The following is a 16,608-nucleotide window of genomic DNA, read 5'->3' as shown; positions in this document are numbered from 1 at the left end:
CATAATTGGGTTTGAAGAAACAGCGTCCCTATTCAACACACTCAAACTTGGGAGAGCCACATGATTTCATCCTTTACGTATGCTATTTCTTCAACTTAGAACACCCTTCTCTTTATGTATACTTTTTAACTGGTACCTGTTCAAGATCCTTTAAGCACAAATATAACCTTCCTTGAATTCCCATCTCTTCACCAACTAGGATTAAATGCTTTTTCTTTAGCATTTTGTTCATATAGAAAAAGCCCTCTTATAGATGCAGCCTGGTCTCATAGCCAAGCATATACTGAAAAAATATATTAAACAGTCTATCATTTATAAGGGTAAACTTTCTGGTTATAGCTAAATATATCCGTTTAAAAGAAAAGTCAATTAAACCAGAGAGTCATGAAAAAGTCTAAATATCTTAAATATTTTGCTTTAACCTGAAACAGCTGCTTGCTCATCTGCCACTAGACTGAGAAAGTCCAAGGCCTTTTCTTTGCATATGGTCTACTGATTAGAATTCTGCATTATAGCCCTGGCTGGCTGGCTCAGTGGAAGAGCATCGGACCAGCGTGTGGAAGTCCTGGGTTTGATTCCTGGCTAGGGCATACAGGAGAAGCACCCATCTGCTTCTCCACGCTTCCTTCTTGCCTTTCTATCTCTCTCTTCCCCTCCCACAGCCAAGGCTCATTGGAGCAAAGTTGGTCTGGGTTCTGAGGATGGTTCCCGCTGCAACGGAGCAATGCCCCAGATGGGCAGAGCATTGCTCCCTGGTGGGCTTGCCAGGTGGATCCCGGTCGGGCACGTGCAGGAGTCTGTCTCTCTGCCTCCCTGCTTCTCACTTCAGAAAAAAAAGAAAAAGATTTCTGCATTGTATCTCTTGCATACACTGTAACTCTAAACCATCAATTAAGCTATCCCAAGATTGTGTTCCTTTAAGAGGAAGATAACTTAGAAACACTCATGAAGCTGAGGTAGATTTCTTCTTTATAATTTTTCATAGTTATCTAGCATTCAAACAACTCACCTTTATTGGGTCTTTCCAAAATATTGAACATAGATTTTAAAGAAACAACAAGCTTTATTTCCACACTATTTCATTGGTTTACATAATATTTAATTAAATTATGAAAGCACAATAACAAGTACAACTGGCATAAACAGGTTCGGGAACAAACACAAGTAACTCGTCAGATTGTACAAATCAACTGGTAGGAGCAGAACTGGGCAGACTCACTAGAAGGTAGCTTCCTAACTATTTAGCATTCAGCATGATATGGGAATTAGCAGCTTCTGACTTACAAAAGAAATACAATGACTTAGTTGGTTAGAGCTTAAGTGTTATTAGATTTAGACAGTATCTACTGTACCACCTACATTTTAAGTATTTGATTATGTATCTAGCTCCTTCATAGAGACTTAGAGCATTTTGAGGAAGGACATAGTGCCAGACTGTTAAGGGGAACAAGTGGGGAAATCTTCATCCTCACAAGACCATGGAAATCTCATGAGAACAAGTAGAATGTCAAAAATCTGGACAGTTGTTTTTAAGCCACTTACATTAAGGTTTATGGGTACTTCCAGAAAAGGACATATAATGTGCAAATTCTTTTTGTTGTTAAAAGCTCTTAGTTTTCTAAGGTTGCCATAACAAATCATCACAAATTGAATGGCTCAAAATGACAAAAATGTATTCTTTTGTAGTTGTGGAGGCAGAAGTCTCAAATCAAGGTGTGTTCAGGACCGTGGTCCCTTCAGAGGTTTCTCCTCTTCCAGCTTGTTCTGGTGATTCCATGACTTGGGGCTCTATGGCTTCTTCTTTACATGATTTACCTTCCTGTGTGTCTGAGTCTCAAATATTCCTCTGCCTTTCTTAAATAAGGGCACCTGTGTAGAAATAAAAGCCAACCATCTGAGAACAAAGGCTATTGATTCAGAGCTTGGTAAAAGGGAGGCAGCCTCTATCTTGTGTTTTGGCACAGTCTCAAAGGCAGGCAGAGGAGTGGGTAAGCTTTATAGTAGGAAAAGGGAAATCTTCAGGTGTGCCCTATTGGAGGCTGCTGGACGGGGAAGCTGTATGTGCGCTAACTAGAAGCAGGATATCCTATGTGATTAGTTAAGGTTGCATATTTGTTTTTTCTTTTTGGTCCCAAGGTGGAAGTGGGGACAAAAATTAGGGAAGCCCTCATTTATCAAACACTGGCTATTTTTGGCCAATTGTTACATGGGTTGTTTGTGTTCCACAATTGTTATTAGAGATAGGGGTCTAACTTTCTACAAATCTGACATAGAGATGAACAGGATGGCTTCCTGGGCAGGTCACAATAGATAATAGATGGGTGAATGGTAGTTTCCTGGGTTGTTTGCTTCAGGTTGTGGGTCAGAGTTCTATTTTATATATAATCTGGTCACTGCATATCAGTCTCTCGCCTGTCATTGAATTTAGGGAGAACTTTGAACCCAGGATAATCTCATTTAGAGATCCTTAATTTAGTCTGCAGAGACCCTTTTCCAAATAAGATCACATTTACAGTTTCTGGGGGTTAGGACATGGACATATTTCAAGGAGGCACCCTTGAACCCATTATAAGGTCCTCCTGTTTTAGAAATCATGTAACTTTTTTAAAGAGTTCAAAAAGATTTTTGCCCTTACTGTCCTGAATGAGACAAGCAAGTAGGTTATGACTGCATTTCACCAAAGGCCTATAATTTTTCAGACAGTGGCCCGGATATCTCTTAAAGCTTGGATCTGAGCTATACACTTACATGTTTTGGTAGGCTAGTGTTATCTGTACCTTCAGAGAAATCCCACCTATGGTAGAAAGCAATAAGCTATATTAGTAATGTATGAATATTGTCTATGATAGGAAGTTAAGGAATATTACAAATCCTCTGGTTTCTGTTTTCAACATTCTGAAACTAACTAATCTCATTTCATAGCTAAAGAAGAGAATAATCCCTAGTTTTAACAGATTGTAAGACATTGATATATGCAATTTTTAAAAAATATTGATGCCTTTTGGATGATATGATGATGATGTAACTTCTTGAAAATGTGGTTGAAAAGACTTAAAGTCTTTATTACCTGAAGTACATATTATTATTACTCATTTGTACAGTATATCACATTTTCCCCATTATGCCTCTTTATTTGTTGAAACTGAACCACATAGATCTGATTTTATCATGCTGATTATAAATATAGGCCATAATAATAAATGCCCTTGATTATAGGAAAAACTTTTATCTCATCTTTCCCTAGGTTATTTTTTAGTGTTCCCAGTTGAACATAAGCTTTAATATATATATTTTTAAGATTTTATTTATTCATTTTATAGAGGAGAGAGAGAGAAAAGGGGTGAGGAGCAGGAAGCATCAACTCCCATATGTGTCTTGACCCGGCAAGCCCAGGGTTTTGAACCAGCGATCTTAGCATTCCAGGTCAACACTTTATTCACTGCATCACCACAGGTCAGGCCATATGCTTTAATATTAAACTCCCCCTCCCACTTAGAAAAAAACCCAAACAATTTCAAATTTATGTGAAAATTATCAACATAATTTTTCTTTCCTTGTTTTTTAGTAAAATACCTACTTCAAAGGAGGTAGGATGAAATTATAAACTTAGTAACTACTTCAATTACCTGGTGGGTTCACACACCAGCTTTTTCCACTCAGAATGGAAAAACGGTGCTTATGTGATGTGGCTGCACACATACAGTTGCCTCTTCTTAATTCTTCTAAACCAAACGCTCTCAAAAGCCCAGTGGAGTGTGATAGTCTTGGTTCATTTTGCTCTTTAATTTGGAGGGAGGTACCAGATGATGAGAGTCCAAAAGCTGGAACCATGGCCTTTGAAAATGCTCCTCTCAAGGGACAAGTACAGGGGCTTGTCTCCTGAATTCAAGTGAGATCATGCACAAACCATGCTTATTACAGTACTTTATAGCACATGAAGTAAGTACCTCGTCAATGTTAATTTGGATCCCGATTGCTTCAGATTCCATCCTACCTACTTGTTTGATAATTGATCTTTGGCATATTTCCAGTTTCTCTAAGTTGTAGTATTCTCATCTAGGAAATATAGGTACAAATTGAATCTAGCTTTTAGGATTGCTCTGAGGGCAAAAACAAGATAATTCAAGTAAAACTACTTAAAAGAGTGCTGGTTACTTGGTACTCAATAAATGTTGACTATATATAGTTATTATCGAAGACTGATAATTTATTATAGTATTACCATTGCATTATTTTCTGTAAAGCTTTTATAGTTGGAAGTGTTTTTCTTAAACAATTTTGTTTTATATTTAATGTTTGGATATTTACTGTCAAATACTTTAGGTATTGTAGGTTTGTTTGTTTTGGAGTCTGTCACTGAATTCATATCAATATTCCCCATGATACCTCACATATACACATGTCTGGTGTGAATGAAAAATCAGTTTATACCATTTAGTTAGTCTCTAAAGTCTTATTTTAATTGACTTATACAATAATAATGAATTATAAGTAGATAGCAATAGTTTGTTTTTATTTTTATATTTTGTCTATTCTACAATAGAAATTCTGAAAAAAAAGACTAAAACTTTCCCAAATTTTTTTTTTTTTGGTATTTTTCTGAAGCTGGAAACGGGGAGAGACAGTCAGACAGACTCTCGCATGCGCCCGACCGGGATCCACCCGGCACACCCACCAGGGGCGACGCTCTGCCCACCAGGGGGCGATGCTCTGCCCCTCCGGGGGGTCGCTCTGCCGCGACCAGAGCCACTCTAGCGCCTGGGGCAGAGGCCAAAGAGCCATCCCCAGCGCCCGGGCCATCCTTGCTCCAATGGAACCTCGGCTGCGGGAGGGGAAGAGAGAGACAGAGAGGAAGGGGGGGGGAGTGGAGAAGCAAATGGGCGCTTCTCCCATGTGCCCTGGCCGGGAATCAAACCCGGGTCCCCCGCACGCCAGGCCAACGCTCCACCGCTGAGCCAACCGGCCAGGGCCACTTTCCCAATTTTAAAGCAGCTATTTTTTGTGAATAGTTGGTTTAAATAAATGTCACCAAGAGTTCTTCAGTTTATGTTGTTTTAGAAATATAGATCGAGAAATACCAGTTACTTTTTTTTATTGTATGAATCTAATGTTCTTCATTTTTTATGTTTATTTATCAAATACTTTAGAGAACACAAAAAGTGAGTAAGACTTTGTATTCACCTTTCTGGATTTACAGTCTAATGGAGAAATATAAAATAATGGAAATAATAAGAATAAAAATTTGTTGAGTAGCAAGAATTTTCTAGATGCCTTACATGCATTATTTCATTTAGTCCTCAGAGTAATCCTAACAAGGCAAGGACTACTGTTGTTTCTGTTTATAGATAAAGAATCTGAGGCTGGGGTTATAAAGAATTTACCTAATAAACTAGTAAGTGGCACAAACTGAATTCAAGACTAGCTCTATTTTACTCTGGGAGCTATATTATTATACCTCATGATATAATGAAGATATAGAAACAATTATATTAAATAGAAAGAGAAAAATCACATCTACCCAGCAAGATAAAGAAAGACTTCTTAAAGAGGATGCCATCTAAGAGAGTTGAAAGATTGGTTGATGTGATGAGAACTGAGTTTTAAGAACATTTTCAGTAGAACTGAATTGGAGTGGAGATAGAGTACAATTAGATACCTGTTATACGCCAGATACTGTTCTACGTCTCTGCCCTCATGGAACTTATATTAGTAAAAGAAGGGAGAAAAGAAATAAATATATAAGATGTTAGTGGTGGTAAATGCTATTAAAAAATGAGGCGCAGAGTAAGGGAATGAGTCTGAAGGATGGAAAGTCGTGTTTTGGAGTGGATTATCAGGGAATCCTTCTCTATTTAAGAAAATATTTGGCAGTGGTAAGGAGTGATTAGATTCCAATGTAATTTAAAGTTGGAAACTGAGTTTTGCCAAAAGAATTGCATCAACTTGTTAGAAAAAGAAAAGAGTCAAGATTCTGGCTCATCCATTGGGTAAAACAATTGGGGCAGCAGTCATGGGTCACATACTTGGGGAGGATTTCCCAAAGGGCCTATGAAACATCAACAGTAGCTCCTATTTGTGAATATCTTAAGCAAGCCTGGTTCTGTTGCCCTAGGTTCTATACCCTTCTAGAGACCTCCTTGATAATTTCTCCAGGATTTGGGCCTGAACAAGAAAAATGAACTTATAATTTACTGAGACTATGAAGAAGCAGGTTTGTGATGGTGATGGATACCAGCGGCCAGAGAAATCAGAAGTCAGTTTGGAACATACTGAGTTAAAATGACTTTTATTAATCCAACTGGAGATATCAGGTAAGGACAATTTTGTATCAGTCTAGGACTCAAATGGGATGTTCAGGTAAGAGATATCAATTTGGGAGTTGTCAGCCTATAAGTGGGTTTTAAAGCCATGGAACTGGATGGTGTCACCTGCAGAATGAGTATATGGAAAAGAAGAGACCCGAGGATTGAGAACTAGGACACTCTAACATAAATGAGAAAGAAGAGGAGGAACCAGCAAAGAAAAAAAAATGTGTCTCAAGAAGCAGGGAATGATCAAATATATAAAATGATGCAGATAGGTCAAGAAAGATGAGGACTGAACTCATCCACTGAATGTGGCAGCACAGAGGTCATAGATACTTTGATAAAAAGGTTTTAAAAAAAACTAGGAGTGAGGAGAGCTCCAAAAATCTCTCATGAGAAAATCTAGCTATTTTGGGTTGTATAAATGTATGGTTCAGCTGGCAGCGTTGAAAAGAGAAATATTCTACAAAGCATAAATGTCACCATTAGAAATGAAAGCATATGAATGAATGAATGAATGACATTAGCAGAGAAAATGTGTCTTTCCATTGGAGTGAAACTCCACTTTAGACAAGAAGTAATTTCTGAGATGTTTGTTTGGTTCTAACTGATGAAGAGGAAGGAGAAGTGAAAATTCTTGGGAACATCGGTTAACCAATCTGTTGACAGTTATGCACCCTGAGATACACTGGCACTTGCATTATGTACTTGGTGTACTTGGAAGCAGGTAATCTTCAGGGTAGGAGCAAATTATAGTCATGAAGGGAAGTCAGGGGTCAGCCATATATCCAACCTGAGGAATTTGTAGTGATGAGTGAGAGATTCAACAAGGAATGAAGAGGGAGAAAAATTAGGAAGCCAGATCTAATAAAAGAAGATGCAGAGAGGGGTAATTTACACTCTTTAATGGCCATCGGGTCAGTTTTTATTGGATGTGGGAATGAGCAGCCAACTTGAGAGGCTTGACTGACATAGACTAGACAGTAACTTAATTTACTTATCAGTTCTAATCTCTCCTTACATCTGTGTGGATTTAGGCAGTATCTCCTGAATGAGTGAGAATAATGAGACACTTTATTATTTAAATTAGAAAGTAAATTGAAAATATAAAGCAAGTGCTTTCCCGATAAGATTGACATATATTCATGGCTTTCTAAATTACCACACCTTCATGATTCCTTGAACATATTTGTTTACTTGGAATATTATGAGACATGATTCTAGAGAGGTGGGTTGTAGATGGTGAGCCATACAGTAGTTGACCATCTATAATAAAAGTGAGTTTAGATATTTGTGTTATTTTTTTCCATAAACTTGCATTTTATTGCTACCTAGGAATTTATAGTTCTGTGGTTAGGTTCTTTCAAGCAGGCCTTCAAATGATTCTTATTGAAAGAATGAAAATTGTGTTTTATTTTTTTGTTGTATTAGTGGAGTTACATGGTACAGCACAGTTAAGAGTATGTATTCTGGGTGTTGTCATATTTGCTTCCTCTGTCACCTACCAAGGTCTCTGCTATTTGCAGCATTATATGTACCAGCACAGGAAAAACCCACATACTTAGCTTACATTCAACTGCTATTATCCTGCAAACAAGGGTTATTATAGGTCTGTGTTCTATTCCTGAAGACCCTAGAAATGAAACTATGAAGGTTCTGTTGGTAATAGGACACATAGGATAAGGAAGTTCTATCTTATATCTATCTTCAATCTCTTCCAAGTGAACTTGTCTGTCTGCAAAGACTCAAATATGAGTCTGGCTGGCAGAGGTAGGCATATGGCTCTCCACAGAAAAAGAGCCACAATAGGGTTGTGATTGTTTTAGGGCAGTTCACTGGTATTCTGACTCCGTTTCTCTTTGGGTGTATAGTAGATATCACTTTCTTATTATCTAAATTTGGGTGAGACCACAAACTGGCTTTGGCCAATGATATGTAAGTAAAGGTTATCTGTCCCATTATTGGACAGAAAACTTTGAGAGCATGACTTGTCATGTTCCCTTTCCTCTACCATGTTGATTGTGGAACATCATATCAAGATAGAGCTTCCACCAGCCTGAGTTCCCTTAGATGGAACAGCCTCCCTGCCAACCTAGTATTGGCATATAGCATCATAAGAAATAAACCTTTGTTATTTTAAGCCAGTGAGATTTTGAGGTATTATTGTAGCATAACTTTACTTATCTTGTTTACATTTATTTTTAATTGTAGTCTACATACAATTTTATGTTAGTTTCAGGTGTACACATAGATATTTAAAGATAGAGTGGTGAATGATTATAATGGTTTCAAGAAGAATGACAGGAATGGAAGTGGACAGCAAATATCTTGGCTATAAAAAAGAACAAAAAAATAGGTGAAGGGGGTTATAAGGTAAGGCAGGGAGGTTATTACTATTGATTTTATGATGAGCTGTTCCAGATAATATCTTTGACTAAGTTAAAAAGGAAATTCTGTTGATGGAACATTTGAAGTAGTAATGTCATTGAGTAGAACAGAAAGGAGTACAAAAGTGGAGGATTGGCCATAGATAGGACAAGGACACTTCTATTCTTTGCATAAAAAGGATAGACTAGATATATGTACACATAAGGAAGACTGGTAAATCGGGTGATTTACTACCTCTCATTTTCCTGATACCTCAGTTAAATAAGTAGCTGGGTAATCAACTTAAAGAGGAAGGGGAAAGATGTGGGAGGTTCGAAGACAGAAGAGGAGGAGCAACATAAGTATCTGTGAACCTCAATGGATCAATGATTTGTATCAATGATCCACTTGATACAAATAGTTTTGAATTTAAAATGAAACTACAGAATAAGTATTTTTCTTTAGGCAGTTCAGCTAGAGTGTAGGCAAAGTGAAGTAAATGCGAGGGAACCTAAGCCAGGTAAGGAATGAAGTGAATACATGATGAGCTGAGAGAGTGTGAACATATGGAAGAATCAATGTGGATGAACAGCTCTTATAGTCAAAATACTAGGAGGAATGAGTTGAAAATGAAAATAAGAGTTTGAATTTGAGATTACAAATGAGGTGCAGTTATAATCTGTGGGTGGGTGGGGAGGATGGATGAGAGAAAACATCAAAGAACTAAGAAACCAAATCATTACAAGTACCATTGTGTGGATGTTGAAATACCAAAAAAATTTTAAAAATGTAGTAATAGAGATAGTCAATTAGATGCTATAATCTACAAATGAGGAGTGAAGATCTGAAGATCAACTGATAACAGCAAGGAAGGGTAAAGTTTATATAATAGCTCAATGGCATTAACTTCAAAGAAACTAAGCTTTAGGGAAAGTAGAGGATAATACAGTAGTTTGGCAATAGTAACAGAGAACAGGAAACATGCCTCACTCCAGACTTAGTAGTTTGAGGATGAGAAAGCCGTATCTTTGAGGATTTCAGTTCTAACTGAAAAAAAAAAAAAAAAAAAGTGAAAGAAAAATTCACTGAAGAGGTTGAAGATGGAGCTGCTTTTGCTGAAGATGGACTAAGAGTTCCCGGGGTCACCACGGAAATATATAAACAAAATTGGAGAGTGGGTAACATATCAAATTAGGGAACTCACTGAGCCTATTAAGGATGGGTCTTCATGATTAGGAATAACCTGGGGGCCTTGGGCTTCTAGTGAATGAGATTGACAGGGATGTGGGGTATACTGGGAGTAATGCCCACAGTTCTTAGGCAGATTGTGGAACTGACACAATGATTTGGGGGAGAGAGAAATGGGACTCACAGAAAAGTAGCTTACCTAGAAGAAACTTAACAGGAACACAAAGAATTCACTGAGTCTGCTCTTCAGTTGTGCAATTTGTAGTGTTGAGGTCAATGGAGATCTGTAGGAGCTGCAACAGTTTTATCGGTGGACTTGACTGAAATAGTTCCCCTAAAAAGAAATGTGGGGAGTGGTGGGAATAGAAAGGAGAGGGTTGATAAAGTGATATTTTAGCAATATAGGAATACAAAAGTAGTTGTATACTGAAGTGGTATATATAGAAATGACTCTTCCCTTAAAAATATCATAATTTTGGTAGTCTAGCACACTGGTTAAGAACATGAATCTTGGAGCCAAATTACCTGGATTCAAATAAAATCTCTAATAGTTGTCTGATCTTGGATAAATTTATTGATTTTTTTGTGCTCACTGTATTTCTCTTCAAAATAAAAATTATAATAATAGTATCTACCTCATAGGATATGAGCTAATATTTGAAAGCTAATATTTGTAAAGTTCTACATGCAGAAATAATCACTATTTAATATTTGCTTTTGTTATTTTTATCAAAGCACTTAGAACAGTGTCTGGCACAAAGTAAGAGCTATATAATTGTTTACCTTTTTATTTTTACTTTAAATCATTTTTTATTTTCAATTACAGTTGACATACAATATTAGTTTCAGGTGTACAACCCAGTGACTAGAGATTGCATAACTCACTAAGTGGTCATCCTGACAAAACTCATACTCATATGACACCATACATAGTTATTAGAATATTATTGACTATATTTCCTACGCTGTAATTTCCATCCCCATGACTATTCTATAACAACCAATCTACGTATACTTCTCAATCCCTTCTCTTTTTTTTACCCATTCCCTAACACCCTCCCATCTGGCAACCATCAAAACGTTCTTATCTATAAATCTGTTTCTGTTCTGCTTGTTTGCTTATTTTGTTTTATAGATTCAATTGTTGATAGATGTGTATTTATTGCCATTTTATTGTTTTTCTTCTTCTTCTCCTCCTCCTCCTCCTCCTTCTTCTTCTTCTTCTTCTTCTTCTTCTTCTTCTTCTTCTTCTTCTTCTTCTTCTTCTTCTTCTTCTTCTTCTTCTTCTTCTTCTTCTTCTTCCTCCTCCTCCTCCTCCTCCTCCTCTTCTTCCTCCTCTTCTTCTTCTTCTTTTTTCTTCTTCCTCCTCCTCCTCCTCTTCCTCCTCCTCCTCCTCCCCTTCTTCTTCTTCTTCTTCTTCTTCTTCTTCTTCTTCTTCTTCTTCTTCTTCTTCTTCAAGAAGACCCTTTGACATTTCATGTAATATTGGTTTGGTGGTGATGAAATCCTTTAGATTTTTCTTGTCTGGAAGCTCTTTATATGTTCTTTGATTCTAAATGACAGCTTTACTAGGTAGAGTAATCTTGGTTGTGGGTCCTTGCTTTTCATCACTTAGACTATTTCTTGCCAATTCCTCTGTCCTGCAAAGTTTCTGTTGAGAAATCTCTTGAAAGTCTTATGGGAGCTGTTTTAGCAGAGAAAGGAACTCTTTCTCTCCATATTTCAAAGAAGAATACTGTCTACCCCTTCATCTTATCAGTTATTCCTAGATATAGAAAAGATTAAAATATGATTTTAAAGCTGCATAGGACTTACTGTACTCTGGCCTGAATAGCACTGGACAGGAGTGCTATTTATATATCCTATACCCATGGCAGAAATTGCTAATTCAGTTTCTCCTTCATTCTGGCTACAGTTTTAGAATCAATTTCATCATGGTACTGGAGGTACCAGCAACTAATCCATAGTAATTTATTACTCACTGAGTATGTCAGTTACTGAACTAAGCATGTTATATGTATTTATTACTTTAATTATTACAACAGCCCTGTGAGGTTTTACCGATGAGGACACCGATGACCAAACAAGTTAAGAAACTTGCTCAAGATTATAAGAGCTGTAAAGCCCCAGAACCAAGATTCAACTACAGTTCTACTCTCCTCCAAAATTTTCTCACTTAACCATTGTAATTTAATTCTTCAAACTAATGATGAAATGTCATTGCCATCCCTATTTGGCAATTAATTTACTTTCAGAATCACCAAGATATATAAAAAGAAAAGTACAAGGAAAAGTGAAAGATTATCAGCATTGATTATTTTGTAGGAAGGTGAACCAAAAAGAAGGAAAAGAGGCATAAGAATGTCAGGCAACAAAGGAAGGAAGAGTCAAGGAGTTCCTGAAGAAGGTAATGACGTAATCTTAAGAAATAAATAATTAGGCCCTGGCAGGTTGGCTCAGCGGTAGAGCGTCGGCCTGGCGTGCAGGGGACCTGGGTTCGATTCCCGGCCAGGGCACATAGGAGAAGCGCCCATTTGCTTCTCCATCCCCCCCTCCTTCCTCTCTGTCTCTCTCTTCCCCTCCTGCAGCCAAGGCTCCATTGGAGCAAAGATGGCCCGGGCGCTGGGGATGGCTCCTTGGCCTCTGCCCCAGGCGCTAGAGTGGCTCTGGTCACGGCAGAGCGACGCCCCGGAGGGGCAGAGCATCGCCCCCTGGTGGGCAGAGCGTTGCCCCTGGTGGGCGTGCCGGGTTGATCCCGGTCCGGCGCATGCGGGAGTCTGTCTGACTGTCTCTCCCGTTTCTAGCTTCAGAAAAATACAAATAAATAAATAAATAAATAATTAAAAGTTAAGCAGCAACAAAAAAGTACGTGGTAGGATAATTATGTTAAAATTTATAGAATATTAGAATATTGGGAAGCTGTTAAATTTCTCCATGAAGAAACTTAGTGTTTAGAAAAAGCATAATGACCTGAAAATGAAGACTTATAATGAAAATTCATCAACTATAAGTGCTTTATTATTGTTATGGTGGCAGTATAATTATAATATATGTGCTGGTGGTCTGGATAAAACAATTGGGACAATCAAAATACTCTTTTTTTATACAAAACAAGTGTAACATTGCAGTAGGCTATTTTTTAGTTGCCTATTAGTGTGGCCTTTGATTTTAGTTTTGTTTATAGTCAGAAAGGGAAGATTACCAATTCTAAATTTACTTATGAAAAACATCACATTTTCTATGACTTTAAGTATAGAAATATGATTTGTTTGCATTTAAATTTTTATTATGTACATTATTTCCTTGTCTAGTGCTGGCTAAACAGGACACATCTTCATTAACCGATGTTGTAGAGCAAGTTGCAAAGCAACAACAATCACAAACATCACAAATAGAAAAAAACAAAAAACTTCTGTTTCATGTACAGGTAATCTGTTTCCTACTGTCTTTTAAATGAGTCTTTATTTTATTTAAAACGATATTAAGTTAGTAACAGGGAAGTTACTGAGATTACTTAATTTTGGTAGTCAATTTTAACCCATATTTTTTATACTTACCTCTTTCTTAATTATTTTGTTATCCCTCAGTGAAATCCATATGATTATTCCAGTTTTGTGAAACAGTTTACATACCCATTATGCAAATAAACAATAATGTCATTGCAATATGCAATATACTATAAACATATAAAACCCAATGTGTCACATAGAATTATTTTAAATTCACTTCTGTTTGATAGTATTTTCCTAAAAATGATAAATTTAAGGAAGGTTAACTGTAGGCCCTGGCTGGTTGGCTCAGTGGATGGAGTGTCACCTGGCGTGCAAACATCACAGGTTCAATCCCCAGTCAGGGAATACATGAGAAGCGACCATCTGCTTCTCTATCCCTCCTTCTCCCTCTTCTTTCCCTCTTCCCCTCTCACAGCCAGAGGCTCAGTTGGCTCAAGCATCAGTGCCAGGGGCTGAAGATGGCTTGATTGGTCCCAAGCATCCACCTCAGGTACTAAGGATGATTGATTTGAACATTACCCTCAGACAGGAATTGCCCGGGTGGATCCCAATTGGGGCACTGTGGTAATCTGTATCTCTATCTCCCCTCCTCTCATTTAAAAAACAAAAAGGAAGGTTAACTTTTTAAGGCAGTGTAATATTTTAGATACCCCAACTGGCCCAGGCAGCCAAACTAAATCATCTAACAGCCAGCCAACCCCCATCACTTGAGCAAATATAACCAAGGTCAACATCTAGCCTTCTTTAGCAGCTCCCGGTCATGTGAGCAATAAACACTTATTTTATAAGTCACTGAGTTTTACTGTTCTGACAATATATAAGTGATACAAGGAAGAACGGGTTGGAATGATAGGAGGAATAATCTGAGTTTTGGACATGACAAATTTGAGATGACAGCGGCAGCTTAGACATAGTTCAAGATGTAAGTATGGATAAAATTACCCAAGGAATATATATAGAATGAAAAGAAGAAATTATGATGACTTCACCCTAAGGACCTGCATTTGAAGGAACAGTTGTAACTGGGAAGGAATGCTCAGAGCTGTCTGGAGAGAGCCAGAGAAGATGGTGTGAAAACAAGAACCAGAAGACTGACTGATGGCTGCCAGAGAGGAGAAAGGGCCAGAGCGCTCGGGGAGAACGGTGAAGGGAGTGAGGGGTACAGATCGGTAGTTACAGAGTGGCCATGTGATAGAAAGTACAGCATAGGAAATGTAGTCAGTGTTATCCCAATAACTATGGGTGGTGCCAGGTGGGTACTGGAGATATCAGGGGGAACACTATAAACTATATGATTGTCTAACCACAATGTTGTACACCTGAAACTAATACAACATAATATTGAATGTAAACTGTAATTGAAAAAAAATTTTTTTTTTAATATTTTAAAAAGGAAATGCTTGTTAGAATTGCCAAGTGCTCAGAGAGGTAAGATAGATGTTTTATACTCATTTTACAAATAAAGAAATAAGATTTGGATAGCTTAAGTTTGCTATGTGTGATTATACCAGCTAGTAATAATAGTAAGGGCACTAGAACCTAGGTCTTTTGATTTTTTAATCCAGGGATTTATTATTTTTATCACATTATCTTTCTTCAGTGTGTACTTCTGATATAAATATATTATAAAAATGATTGCATTTTTTACATATAAAATGTTAAGACAAATGATAAAATTTTAATATTAAGAATTATATGAACATTGAAAAATAAGAAATATATAATGTTAGGCTCCCACTGAGATTATAACATAATTTTGTTGTGTTATGGAATGTTTCTTTCTATTATACATCAATTTTTCTATATCTGATAAATATTTTTTAATGTTATGAATTCCTACATGCACTATGGATCAAAAAATGACTTTCCTTTTATGTTGAATATCATGAATTAATAATAATAATGTTGAAATATTTTGCAGAGTGAACTTCATGACCTGGAAAAACAAATAGCATCTGTTTCTGCAGAAAATGAAGAAACAGACAGACTCATTTATCAGCAGGATGCTGTCATAGAGAATAGCACACTTCGCTGTGAAAACCTGGAAACACAAATCAAATCTTTACATACAGAGAATGTAAAGATTAAATTTGACATAGAAGCAGCCCAAGAAGATTTCGAAGAGCGCATGATAAGATACAATGAATACTGTACAAAAATAAAAGTGTATAAAGATAGTTTGGAGGAGGAAGAGAGCAAATGGCCATTTATGACTGAACTCTATGAAAAACAAGATACTGTTAAAAAACTAAAGATAACAAAAGAAGAACTTAAGCAAGATCTTCAGAATCCAGAAGGAAACTGGATGAAACAAGTACAGGTTTGAACTATCACTTATTTAAACTTCTTATATTCTTTTTTTATGTACACTTATTAAATGGTAAATTCATCATTAACTTAATACAATACCCATGGCTGTTCCAACTAGACTCAAAAATTATTTTCACAACTCTAGAAAACTTGGATAAGTATATGAGTTATGCAACAACTTTGCCAAATGTGCAAATGCATAAAGAAAACATACTCAGATCTCCTGTGGATTAATAAGAATGCATAGTCAAACAAAATCATGATGAACAACTAATCCATTTGTTCCAGAAAGTGTGACTCACAAAAATGTGGAAACCCTAGCTTCTAAGCTAATGGATCCAGAACAATCCAAGTCAATTTAGAATGCTTAATGCTGTTCTGCAAACAGTATGAATTAATAATTGCAGCTTACATATCTTTCTATTTCTTTACTAGTCTTTGAAAACAGTGGGAGAAGCATACTTAAAATCTCTTATTATGTCTTGCTAGAGACTTACAAGTGTCCTTTACCCTGTTGCTAGACAACTGCTACTCTACTACTATCCTTTATGTCTTATTTTCATTTGGATTTTAGTTCTAAATTTTTAAATCTAAGGTTTACTTGTTTGGTTGGTTGGATAATAGGTGTTTTTTTTATTTGTACCTGTGGAAATAATATTCAAATTCTATTTATCAAAATTAAATATTATGGCTAATTTTTATCATAGAAATACGGAAAATCTTGAATTTATTTTGATCATTCATTGTTGACTTGTATACTTTAAATTTTATAAACATATAGGAGGACATTACAAAGCTAAAGGACAAAATTACAACTATAAAAGAATCTATCGTTGAAAAATCTTGTTTTCTTGAGGAGGAAAATTCGACACATGAAAAATTAAGAAAAGAAATAGAGGTAAGTCTTACTTACCTGGATTTCAATG

The 16,608-nt window shown here is 36.6% G+C and overlaps 1 protein-coding gene across 3 annotated transcripts in view; it reads left to right on the top strand.

Annotated features, from left to right (window-relative positions):
• CCDC122 (coiled-coil domain containing 122) overlaps positions 1 to 16,608 on the top strand; it is a 40,332-nt gene that overhangs the window by 1,492 nt on the left and 22,232 nt on the right. The window contains exons 1-5 of one of the 3 annotated variants that reach the window (XM_066380855.1): positions 6,177 to 6,311; positions 12,186 to 12,267; positions 13,172 to 13,287; positions 15,294 to 15,692; positions 16,464 to 16,580. In XM_066380855.1, coding sequence (XP_066236952.1) covers positions 12,222 to 12,267; positions 13,172 to 13,287; positions 15,294 to 15,692; positions 16,464 to 16,580 — 678 coding nt within the window. In that variant the 5' untranslated portion in view covers positions 6,177 to 6,311; positions 12,186 to 12,221. Of the gene's footprint in view, positions 1 to 6,176; positions 6,312 to 12,185; positions 12,268 to 13,171; positions 13,288 to 15,293; positions 15,693 to 16,463; positions 16,581 to 16,608 lie in introns of those variants that run through there. The other 2 variants (XM_066380856.1, XM_066380857.1) reach the window with 2 other exon arrangements.

This window comes from Saccopteryx leptura, chromosome 4, assembly GCF_036850995.1.
Source record: "Saccopteryx leptura isolate mSacLep1 chromosome 4, mSacLep1_pri_phased_curated, whole genome shotgun sequence".
Classification (NCBI taxonomy): domain Eukaryota; kingdom Metazoa; phylum Chordata; class Mammalia; order Chiroptera; family Emballonuridae; genus Saccopteryx; species Saccopteryx leptura.
The sequence above is the reverse complement of the archived record's forward strand: the minus strand, read 5'-3'. Positions and strand labels throughout refer to the sequence as shown.